The sequence below is a fragment of the Canis lupus genome, chromosome 9 (assembly GCF_048164855.1).
Source record: "Canis lupus baileyi chromosome 9, mCanLup2.hap1, whole genome shotgun sequence".
NCBI lineage: Eukaryota > Metazoa > Chordata > Mammalia > Carnivora > Canidae > Canis > Canis lupus.
The window spans coordinates 13,827,271-13,839,867 of record NC_132846.1 but is presented as its reverse complement, the minus strand read 5'-3'; the positions used below and the strand labels follow the sequence as shown (position 1 = coordinate 13,839,867).

The following is a 12,597-nucleotide window of genomic DNA, read 5'->3' as shown; positions in this document are numbered from 1 at the left end:
TCTAAAAAGAAAAAAATAAATTCATAAGAATTTCATAATTCCAAGATAAAACAACAGTCATGCACATAGCTGATATCTAAGACTATTTTTTTAAAATAAAGACTAAACACATGAATTTTTCTTAGTAAAATGTAAGCAAGCTTCTTTCGCTTTTAGTTACCTGCAAAATGTGACTTCCCAAGTGTGCTTCAAATACTTCAATGGCCAGTGCACTGGGACTTCTCCTTCGTGGCGCACCTATAACTTATTAAAAAACAAAGAAGAAAAAGGAAGAAAAAAAAAAAAGAAGAAAACAAATTAAGTTGGAGCTCTAATTCACACCTTGAACTTCATTTCCCACTAACTATATCACCAGGTGGTTACTATATCAAAGAGCTCTGAAAGAAACACAGTCCAGTGTTAATTTTGATTTTGAGTGGCCTGAGCAAAAGCAGAGACCAGACTAAATTTTCAACTAAGAATATTAATTTCTGCAAACAGTAACAACCACATCTAGACTTTTTCACTTTTACATTTTGAACTGTTTTTCCTACACTGGAGCAAAATGATGAATCTTTACATTTCTTTAAAATAAATTAGCAAACTGTTTTTCTTAAAACATAAAAGGATTGTTTTTTGTAAAGCATACATAACTGCCTGCCCACCTTCTCCCCCAGCACCTCCCCCTACCCCGGCCCCAACCCTCCAGGATCTAAACCTTTCATATCTTCTAGGCTAGGAAAAAGCAAACAGGACATTTTTAAAAAATATTCTAATGCAATAACTTTATCACAATTTAATAAGCATAACATGTCAGATAAGAGATTCTCATTAATGACTGTTTGCACTAGTGTTAAGTGTCTCAGGATGACTGGATTTCATATTTACTGAACACTCATGTGTAACTATTCCTACAGGACCTGCAAGAAGCCCAGGTGGACTCTCACCTAGCATGTGCCTCACCATGGAAGTGGAAGTGACTGTTGTCTTATCCAAATCCTCTGGTTCTCCTCCTAACTTACAGTCTGTTGTTCCCTACTTGGCAGACCCTACATGTGTTGTCTACAGATCCCTACACTCAAGGAGCCTCCACTAATCCTTAACAAAAGTGAGCCTAATGCAGGATATTTGTGGGTTCCAGGATCAAGGTTCTTTCCTTTACTAATTTTCTTTTGCATGAGGTCACCAGTTGCTTTCAAATCTGTCCTGGGTAATTTTTTCATTTTTTAGAAAAAGTCCTCAAACATAAGTATCTGCTTTACGGTAATTTCTGGAAGGAAATATTTAGATCTGTTCCTTATTTCCAACAAGTAAATTCCTCAAGTTTTCCTGTTCTTGAAAATTTTATTATAAACCTCTACCTTCCTTGAACCTACACACTATGAATTGAAATAAAACCAAAGCCCCACTAGCTTAAAAAAAAAAAAAAAAAAAAAAAAAACACTTTTAGCTAGTTGACAAGAAAACTCTAGCAAAATGCTGCTGGGATAATTCTGCTTCATTGCAGTTACTAAGTCAGTCAGTTGGATCCATAGCTTAGTAGGGATTATAATATAAATGTACTTATGATTATTGTGCTGTGCAGAAGTAGGCAGTTTACCCCAGCAATTGTGAGTTAGTGTCTGCAATGTCTGAAAGGCACTTTGAAAATAGCATGAGTGTTAAGTATCATTATGACTGGCAAGAGAAAATAAAAGGGGCATTTTTTTCAATGGGAAAATTTATAAAATATAATTGAAGAGTGATTATTATCACAGAATATTCCAGCTGGAAGGGATCTTAGAAATCTCTATTCTAACTTCCTCATTTGCTTCGGAAGCAAAACACACAATAATTTTAAAATAGAAAAATCAGTTTTCTATCCTAACATTAATCCTTACTATAAGTATAGACTTGAGATTCTTAAAAATTTAATATTCAGATATATTTAAGACACTACTACTGTGTGTGTATGTGCACATTTCTGATTAATTTCCTATTCTAACATGCACATTACTCCCTTCAAAACTCCTTTGGCATTTTTGATAATGCAGCTGTCTTGCTGAATACTGTTTTCAGTTTCTAGAGTGTTAATTGCACATTATGGTAGCTTGGTGTGAATGATCCCACATGAATAAAATCTGCAGTCTTTTTTTTTTTTTTTTTTTTTTTAAGATTGTTGTGGGGGAGCTTCTGGGAGGGAGAGAGGTGGGGGTTTATAAACTTCAAAAGTGTCCACTCTCTTTTTGAGGCAGTAATGAGGATCCAGAAAGCTCCTTATTAATAATAGTTCATAATTTGTGGGCATTTCAGGACTTCCAATCATGAAGTTCAATATAAACCATTGCACTTCACAGAAGAAATGGACTCGTTTTAGAGAATGTAGACTAGTCTACAAAAAGCTGGATTATGAAGAGGCCAGGAGAGCACAGCTCCCAACCTACAGAGGACCCGAAAACATCACAGCAAACATAAGGAGCATTTTATTTACCAGGAGGCCCAAGAGACATGCTCCAGTAACAACAGATGGCAGCCCAACTGCCTTTTGGAAGCGTAGGAACGTTGACTTCAGTGGGGTGCTGCGAGGTTATTCAAGCCTGGCCAGTGATGGCCCTTTTTTTTTTTTTTCCTGCTTTTTCTTCACTTAGGGCTCAGGCTATTCTCTAAGTAAATGCTGCAAATGCAGAAATAATTGGGAATCTTGTTTAAAAATTTTGTCAGCAGGGGTATCCCACACATCTTCATCAGGTGTTACATTCATGAGCCCTACCTACCTGCACAGTTATTCTTTGTTTCTCAGATCCTCCAGAAATCGGAATGTGCATCCCAGTACATGCTAGCATCACACACAAGTGTCTTGTAAGTGGTTTCATACGATTCTATTCAATGGCATTTTTATAGCACTGGAACTTCTCTTGATTTATATGTTTTGCACTTATGCAGGTGATGTGGGGCTGTAATGACAGTTCCTAATTTTACAGCCAACATAAATATGTTAAACAGGAGCCCATTATGCCCCTGGTAGAAGCCCAGCTCTGACTCTGGCATTATTGGTAACGAATAGATGTTAAATATGCAGTTCTTGTTTTGTACTTTTTATCCTATCGCATCTGGGGAACTGAGACAATCATTTGGTAACTCAGGAACAATGCAAATAGAGTTATTTTGTTCCTCTGTGTTAATCTCATTTTGCTAATAGAGTATCATTAATGCCTATGAAAAACTAAAGAGGTGTTTCCTTTATGAAGTCCGTCATTTTCAGAAAAGTAACACACTGCTTATGAAGTATTCTCAGATTTTTGTGTTTTGGAAGTCAACAGTTTCTGAAACCATTTAGTAGTGCAGACAAATGTACACTTACTGATGGATGGGTCACTGTTTCATCTCATCTACTGCCATAATTTCATCTATTTGTTCGTTCTATTAAAAGATACTACCTTTTGAAATGTAAAGAACACTAATTAAATTAACTGAACAAAACCGAAAAACAACATGTTGTTAAATAAATGGAACATGTAATCCCTTATCTGTGAAGAATATGTCCCTAACTCATGGACACTGACAGTGAGATGTGAGAATTGTGTAAGTTGAAAAACTATTAAAAGAAAAAAAATACAACAATTCGACTTCAAAATTGATTCAGCATTTACTAAGTACAAACTTGATGCTGAAAATTGCTAACCACGTAGGTAGTTACTGTAGGTTACCTACAATTACTGTAGGTTACTTGCGTTATGAAACCTAATAAACGGTCCAAAAGAAAATTTTAAGCAATTCAGAATAAAACTAGATCTAGCATATAATTATCAACAAACACCAGCAACACTCATGTTTTGCCAGGATTAAAAACAAAACACCTAGAATTTGAAGAGACTTTACGTGGAAGAAATTCATAGGGAGAAGGATTTTTAACAAACCAGCCAAAGAAATTCTGATTGTTTCAGAAATCTAGAATGATACAATGAGGCATCAGGACTGTGAATCTGACTTTTTCCCTCATTAAAAAATGGAAGACACAGAAGGAAACCACAAACTAGAAATACACATCTGAAACATTAGTTTTGTCCCTCAACAATGTCGGCAATAATATTCCAATATTGACTCGAGTACCTTGCAAGGTAGTCTCTGGGAATTAATTCAGTGCGGTAAAAGACAATCCCTCTTTTGGGAAATACACCACACACCCCCAGTCATATTCCTAACCAGTGCTTGTCACCTTCGGGGATACACAATCGCCAGGAAGGCTGAGGATTAGCGCTCAGTGGGAGTTTGACCTATTCAGCCAAAAGGTCAGCTTGCCACAGAAGAACCCATTACAAAACAGAAACAGGACAGCTCAGTGGACACACATAATGAAAGGGGGAAAAGTCACGGGCCCTACTTGCCTTGTGTCCTGCATCGCCCTTTTCCCTCATAACTAACTCTTCCCACCCCCATTTCCAGAGAAGGTGGAGCCACCCCAGCTCCTCACCAACTGCAGTTCACAAGCGGAAGGTAAGCCACAGGCAGGAGAGAGAAAGAGCCTTGTTATTTAAAAGATTTGAAAAAGAGATTCAAAGTGAAGAGGAGTAGGACACTGCGAGGCAGGGTTTCCAAAGGACTGTTTTATTAGGGAAAAGTAGCCATTGGCAAGTAGAGGAGGCCATTTCAGAGATCTTTTCTCACCCGGCCCCCCTCTGGGGGGAGTAATATGGCAGGATGGGTAAGTAAACGCAGCCTCAAAGTTCTGCAGGTAGTAGTTCAAGAATGGAATCAACCACTTAATAAAAAGGCAAGCTTTATGGCTGCCCTCTGAACTCATCCTTCAAGAGGCAAGGCTCCGTTCCCACACTGACGTGGGGGGTGGGGAGGACGAAAGGGCATGCTTAATGGAATACTGGACATCACTCCCTGGGCTTTAGCACTTGGGGTAAGCAAAGTCAGGGTCTGGGAAAGAATGGAGGATAGAATGCTTAATGAATCTTTCCATGGCTACGGAAGAAAAGAAAAGGGATTTCCCTTGAAGAATCTCAATTAGCCTCCCTCACTGTAGAGCAAGGGAAGCCAGGAAGGGTTTTCCCAGGGAGGAGCCTCCGAAGTTTATAAGGAGAGGGTATGTGCCTTGTGTGTCCCTATCAGAATAAAAATGTCTATGTTTTCATGTCATATGGGACCAAATCTTCATTCTGAAACCGGTCCACATAGCTCTGCCTACTGCTCATAGTCACAATTTGCATCCTTTCAACTGTAAACCCCTCACTGGTTCTGCAAGACTTAGACAGTGGGGGAATTTCAGATTGCGAGGGAGAGGAGATACTGGAAGAAGTAGAGCTTGGTACCAACTTCACCAGTACAGCAGTGCTGTCACTGAAACTCTGTTGTCCCTACCATATGTGGAGTTTCCATACAATTCATCATGTAAATATCTGAAAACAAATGCTAACAATGCTTTTTCAATGTACCATCACAAATATTAGTTGGCTATTTAAAATATAGATGACCAAAAGAGGAGAAATGGGGACAAGCACTGTTCGTGGGGCATGTGAATGATTAACGATAAATATAAGAAAGAAAACCTCCTCTATTCAAGAATGGTACACTTTGGATTCATTTTAAAATTCCTATTTAGCCATTTTTAAACATCACAAAATACATGTGTATAATTCATATCCCAGACCCCAGGAATGCATTATATATATTACCAATTTAGACAAAAAAGAGGTATTTAATCCAGCAAAATAACTGAAACTCTAAGAAGTCTTATGCTGATTTAAAAATTCTTTGATGCAACACATATATAAATTTCTCACACAATTTAAGTATGGATTGAATGCATTAGCAGAAGCATTAGAGATGATATGACTACGAAAGTATTAATACATACAAATGAATTACTTAATTTGGGGAAAAGAAACCATGTCTGCTTTTCTCAAAAAAAAAAAAAAAAAAAAAGAAAGGAAGGAAGAAAGCAAGCAAGCCTATCTATATGGCTTCAACTAGGAAGAACTAAGGGGAAAGCATACAACATTCCATAAATGTGTTTAGTCTGGGATTTGTGCATCATGCACTTATCTTCTGAAGAACTAAATACTGGCCATATGATTTTTGAAGACATTTCTTTACGGATTTTCTACATCAAAATGGCAAAGTCATCTAAAAGGGAAACAGCGCCCAAGCATTACTGTATATAATAAGTCTGGACAAGGCTTTTGTGCAACAAGTTGCAGGGACTTCTTTTATTCCAATATTTCCTTTCCAAAACTCACTTTGCCCATGCTGCCTTCCTTTTCCTTGAAGAAAATGAGAGTTTCTAGCTACCAAAGCAGGGATTTCTCCATCTGTAGCTGGGGAGAAAGAATACTAGCCTTTCTGACAAGCTGCTAGTTATTATAGGAACTATTATAATGTCCTTAATATGGGCTATGATAAAGGTTGATTAGCATTCTTCATGAGAGGACCCAAACTTCCCCTAGACAATGACATTCTTCAGACAGTGGGTGAAGCTGTTTCTTGGGGTGACAGGCACCTGAGGGAATGACGGAGCTCTGACAGCCAATGTGTCCTGGAAAGAAATCTCAGGAAGATGCAGGCATGATCCACAGCCTGGGTGGGGTACATAAGGGGAATCCTTAAGAGATGCCAGAAGGCTTTGGCAGAGAAGAGCATGGTATCAGACCGGACAACAGATGAGGATATGCTTGTTACAAATCCTATCAGGACTTTCTAAAAAGGGAAGGTGTTACTTGATGATTCCAATTTTACTTCCTTAATCATGTCAAAATAACAATGTATATAAAAAGGGGTACTTTTAAAGGACCAAAGTCCAGCAATAACTTACAAGACACCTAAGTCATCTCGGAGTATGTTTCTTGGCTTCAACAACTTGCTACAGGTCTTGCTTTAGGATGCAAAGTTGAAAGTTACCTATGTAATCCCGTTTACACAGTGAAGGGTATGAGAAATTCTTCTTTTCTTTACAAAATAAAGGTAAGAAAGTTACTGATCATGACTAATTCTCATCCTTGGATCCCCGGCAGAGATGTGCACTACAGCGGATTTCACCCGTTTTCAATCTGGGGAAGTTTTAAGAGTGGGGCAGTTATCAAGTGACTTTAGAATGAAGAATACAGAATCCATGAGTGGTGAGGAGTCCTGATTTTTACCTAACATGAACTCAGCAAGAGGACAGAAACTATTTCTGGCTTCAGGGCTACAGTGATGAACATGTATTGACCCTGACCATATGGCAGGTGCTCTGCTAGGTACTCGACACACAAAGACAAATGACAGAGATGCAAACCACTGAATGAGGCGGTTCTGTATGATAGAAGGTCAAGTGGGCCACACAGACACTGGCCTGGGCTCGGAGCCTGAACATGTGCCTGATGTATGAAGGTGCTCTGCTTTCTGAGTACAATCTACAGGCTATAGTTTTGAGCTTCTTCTTTTATTGTTGTTATTGTTTTTGTTCTTACATAAATTCCCCTTCCTCTAATGACCGCTTCCTCTAGGTGGAATTATTACCTATTCTATGTCAGAAAGAAATACTGTGTGTTCTCATGAATTAAATGCAGAGTTTATAAAAAGACACCAAGTACCCTCTGATCACAGCTCTTAAACAGAAAAATAGATCACGCCAAATTGGAGATCTCAATGCCACACTAAGTTGGCAAGGTTTAAAACCTGTCTTTTAATTGATAGGAAGGATCCTCCTTACTAATAAGCTGAAAAGATTTTGGAGAATTTTAAATTTTTAATGGGGGTTGGATTTGGTTTGCTCTCTCAGTAGGGTCTGGAAAAAAAAAGGCTTTGACTTTCATTTTTAAAAACTATTTTACAATCCTTTCAGTGGAGTGCCACTGTCACTGTCACCCCTTCTGACCTGAGCAGCTCACAGACTGAGTGGCATGCTTCCACCCAGTAGGAGAGGGTAGAGATTATCAACAAATCAGTATGATGTAGGTCAGCACTCCATGGTAAAAGGAAGAGGTCCACATCTGTTACCTCGATTTTGTTTTCCAAGTCTGATCCCCAAGTTTCATGTTATGACATTTGTAACATCTGCTACAAATTCAGAGGTAAGTCAGGCACAATCTTATTACTTCCAGTCTAATGCTCCATTCATCCTTCAGGCTTTCCTAGGCCATTGATAGGACAGGGAACTAAGAAATGCAGGATGTGCAGGCAGCAGCTTGTGTTTCTGTGGGAGAAAGAAGGCAATGTCTCTTGCCCTCTTCCTCTTCTCTCTCCATTCACATATATTCAGTCACATTTGCGTTTTCTCCCCTATAGCCCTCCCTCCACATCAATGCTTGGCAGTGCATTTAGTGACTTTCTGTCAAAAGTAGAGTCAACATAAATAGTTCCATGAAGCACTGGGGTGTTGGCCCAAAGGACACAATGCTCTGCTTATAACAGCACCTGCTTGAAAGTCATTCTGATCAATTTCCAAAGCTTAACCATCTCAGGCTATGGCATTACATTTATTCATCCAAAATTTAATGAATGCTTAGCAATATAAAAGATATTAACCGGGCAGCCCCAGTGGCGCAGTGGTTTAGTGCTGCCTGCAGCCCAAGGTGTGATCCTGGAGACTAGGGATCGAGTCCTGCGTCAGGCTCCCAGCATGGAGCCTGCCTCTCCCTCTGCCTGTGTCATTGCCTCTTTCTCTCTCTCTCTGTCTCTCATGAATAAATAAATAAAATTAAAAACAAAAAGATATTAACCTCACCGACCTAGGTGCTAGAGATATAAGCAAGGTTCCTATTTTCATTTCTAGGTGCATTCTTTATACATCAGCAGACAAAAGCTAAAGTAAAATATGTGTGCAAACTATGTGTTGAGGCTCTCCTCTGTGCTGGGTGTGGTCAGAGAATATTAAGATGGAAAGGCACCACCCTGACCTTCTCGGTGATCAGAGTCTAGTGGGGAGATGGACACATAAGCAAATGAATAAAATCTAATAAATGTGCAATTATCAACTTTAATTCAGGATGGAGACAGGGAGAGTGGGGACAGGAAAGGTCAGAGTAGGGGTATGGTGGAACTGGGGTATGGAAGGTGAGGTCACAAGGACAGTGAAATATATAATAGTTAAGACTGAGTACTCACTTTGGCAGCATATATACCAAAAACAAAACAAAACAAAACAAAACAAAAAACCCTCTGTGGGGCCCACTGGTCAGCTTGAAGGCAAGGACAAATGCACATTAACGTAGTTACACACAGCAAGGTTTCAGGCTCATCATCTTGCTCACTCCAACTTGCTTTCCCTTAGCGGCAACATCACTGGGCTGTCACACTCCTACAGTCACTTGCAAGGCTGGGTGCCCCCATTACCATAGCACCTTCCTGAGATTCAATACTATAGCTTTATAGTCACATGATTACATCAAGGTCCACTCCACTGGGTCTGAAGACCCTGACCTTACGCTGTTCCTGCAATACTTATACACCACAGCTGACATCAAAGCCCTGAAGCATATGCCTACATCACAGCAGACGGCCTGGCACCATGTGAGATAAGTCAGTCACCAAACAGACTGTCACAACATCTTGGGAGTTCTGAAGGGGACGAGGGTGACTCAGGTCCTTATTGTAGGATGTCCGATTCCTTTCCCTAAAATGCTTCCTGCCGTCTGCTTGCAGGAAGAGTTCAAAGAGAGACAGGAACAGAGGAAAGGATTTGGGTTCTGGAGTCAGGCTGACCAAGTTTGAAATCCTCCTTTTGTCTCTAAGTAGCTGGGTGGTCTTGAACAAGTTAGGCTCTGTGGGCCTCAACTTCCCAATCTGTCAGAAGGGTTAATGCTTCATAGGGCTGTTGTGAGACATGTGACAAACCCTGCCTCACTTTAATTTTCCTTCTGGAACTTATTCTCATATCATCTCTCTCCCCTGCTAGTCTTTTATCTTCATAAGCTGGGGAAATCATTTTGTGCACTGCTGAAACCCTAACAGGTAGAATAGAGCCCAGAACACAGAAGGTACACAATAAATATTTGTGAATAAATGAACATTCTAGAGCCCTGTGCTGAGCCCAAGGGAGGCATTCAACACATGTCAGCTCTCTCCACAGTATGAAAAGCAGAAGGTAAGCCAAAGATGACTTTTCTAAATCATTATCTTTATTCCAATTTTAAAAGAAATACTGGGACTACATTTTTCCTAAATATTAGAAATATTCAGGAATGATTATTTTTTAAATATTAGTAATATTTTGTTTCTCTGTATGTTATCCCTGGGCTCTGCCTTTCCTGTGGCATGATATCAAATCTACAGTGTCACCACAAACTCTGTGAGCCAACTGCAATCAGGGCCTCAAACCAGTGCAAACATTTCACACATACTTGGGCAAAGAGCCAGCAATTCACTGAGTGTCAGCAACTGCCCACTGAATTTTCTTTTGAAGGATTCACTCACGGCCTATTCCAGCAGTAATTGGCATTCATTTTAAGATGCTGAATGCCTCAGACATAACTTGATTAGGTAAATGTACACAGTCACCACCACTGGAAACCAAAATCAGCTCTTAAAACCCCACCATCTTCCTTCTGATTTCATATAAACAAAAGCCCACACAATTATCAATGGTAACTGAGCAGGCACTAGGTCTTGCTTATGTTAGCAGATCAAGGTCTGTATCATCATCACCATCTGCCTCTTGGGAACCTACAGAGTTGGATTTAGGCAGTTAGAAACTAAGAAATGTGGGCACTATTTGGAGTGTCAAGATAGTAAACAGGCTGCCAAAACTGTCAGACCTAGACTTAGGACACACAGAAGCATACTCTTTCATACTTACCACCACCATGAAACATAGCAAGGAGAAAAACCCTAATTTGAAGACCTGTTATTTAGATTCAAGGCTCAGCTCAAGCCTCTCTCTATCAGAGTTTCTTAACGTATTGCTTGCTTGGAATAACAGAGATGTTTAAGCAAACTCTCTTCCTGAGGCAATATTCAAACACAACATTTTGTGTACACAATTACAAAAATCCCAGAGAGCCTCTGCAACCCATCCACCCACCTCAGGCCAAGAACTCTCACTTTAGACAACAGCCACGTTGTACCAGGTTGGCACTAAAGGGGACTGAACAAATGATATCTTGAATGACAAATTAAATGAATACACAAATGAATGAATGCAACAGACCCAGGCAAGAGAGAGCACAGAACTAAAGCAGACACTTGTATTCTGTGTGGAACTGCGAGATTGAAAGCAGCAGCCAGTAAGTTGGTTTATTCACAAAAATTGCTTTGTAGAATTATACACAGCTCCTCCCCTTCTAAATGCAGACGGAGGGAGGAAAGGAAAAAGAGATAATGAAGGTTTGCAAATGAAGTGGGTACAACTGTGCAATCAATCAACATTTTCTGAAAAAGAATCTGCATCACTTGCCAAAAATCTGAACTGAATAACTGAACCAGCATTCTGATGAGAATGGACTTTGCCACTAGCCAGTCATTTTTATTTGTCTTCCAGCTGTCTTGATTCTTTTTTTCCAGGAAGCTACTGGTCTCTTCAGTTTAGTGGGTTCAGACATGGCAATTTATTTAACCACAGTCAAATGCATACTCCATGTTTATTCTTTTAATAAACCTTTTACTGAGTATTTACTCTGTGCCAAGTATTATGTTGGTTGGAAAGGATACAATTCAAACACTCACCGAAGTATTAATTGAGGGCCCACTAGGTGCCAGGCACTTTAGTGATAACCCACAGAAGAGTAAGCAAAGCAGACAAACATGTCTGCAGGGAGCTCACACAGTGGGGAGGGAGGAAGGGAGCAGACAACAAAAACAATACACATATCTAATTATGTAAGTAGCATGAAGGAAAATAAAGGGAAGAAGGGGATAAGGTAGTAGGAATTTCTGTATAAGATAAAAAATTCAGGAAAGACGTCACCTACAGTACATCTGAGTAGAGAGAAAGATAAAGTCAAAGAATGACATGATACCCAGGTGAAGAAAGACAAAGCATAGAGGCCCTGAGATGGGAGAACCTTATCAAGTTCAGGAAATGGCAGAGTCAGTAGCCTCAGGGAATCTAGAGACGGGGGAGACAGAAATATCAATTGTAATAAAATAATGGTTTACTTAGAGGATCTTAGGACAGGACACATCAAATTCAAAGATTTAAAAGAGAGGAAGATACTCGGGACAGAAGCGAAGAGAAATTTTCCAGGCAAACAAGCCAGGGACTGGTGGCAGTAAGAGGTGTGTGGTTGAGATAGAGAGAAGGGCATACACAATGGCACAAATTCAGCAAAACATGTAAGTTCCCCTGTAGGGAAAAAAAAATGGCACAAGGCATCCATAGGCTAAGTCACAAATGGCCTTACAAATACTGCAAAGGAGTTCATAATTTACTTATAGTAATTGGGATCCATTCTAAGAGTCTGAAAAGAAGAGGAACGTGAGCTCATGTAGGTGTTCTATCAACTGGGTAGTAATGCACAGGATAGAATTGTGTTTGCAAGGAAGATGAAACTATGGCTGCTGCATAATCTAGACAAGAAATAATGATGAGTTAATCTTGGGAAATAAGTAGAAAGACTATAAAGACGAGTTTGATTCTAAAGGTATTTAGAAGGTGAGACTGGGAGCATTTGTAAATTGACTATTAAGGGAAAAGGAAGAGTCAGTGTGAAATCCAGG

General features: G+C 39.6%; 1 protein-coding gene and 1 long non-coding RNA gene across 7 annotated transcripts in view; one reads left to right on the top strand and one right to left on the bottom strand.

Moving 5' to 3' along the window:
* NPAS3 (neuronal PAS domain protein 3) overlaps positions 1-12,597 on the bottom strand; it is an 839,616-nt gene that overhangs the window by 436,662 nt on the left and 390,357 nt on the right. For 4 of the 6 annotated variants that reach the window (XM_072838226.1, XM_072838221.1, XM_072838223.1 and 1 more), the window contains one exon: positions 161-237. In XM_072838226.1, the coding sequence (XP_072694327.1) occupies positions 161-237 (77 nt within the window). Of the gene's footprint in view, positions 1-160; positions 244-12,597 lie in introns of all 6 variants that reach the window. The other 2 variants (XM_072838222.1, XM_072838224.1) reach the window with 1 other exon arrangement.
* Positions 9,963-12,597, top strand: part of LOC140639363 (uncharacterized) — a 40,619-nt gene continuing 37,984 nt past the window's right edge. The window contains exon 1 of the long non-coding RNA XR_012036100.1: positions 9,963-10,027. This is a non-coding gene — a long non-coding RNA (uncharacterized lncRNA). The remainder of the gene's footprint in view (positions 10,028-12,597) is intronic.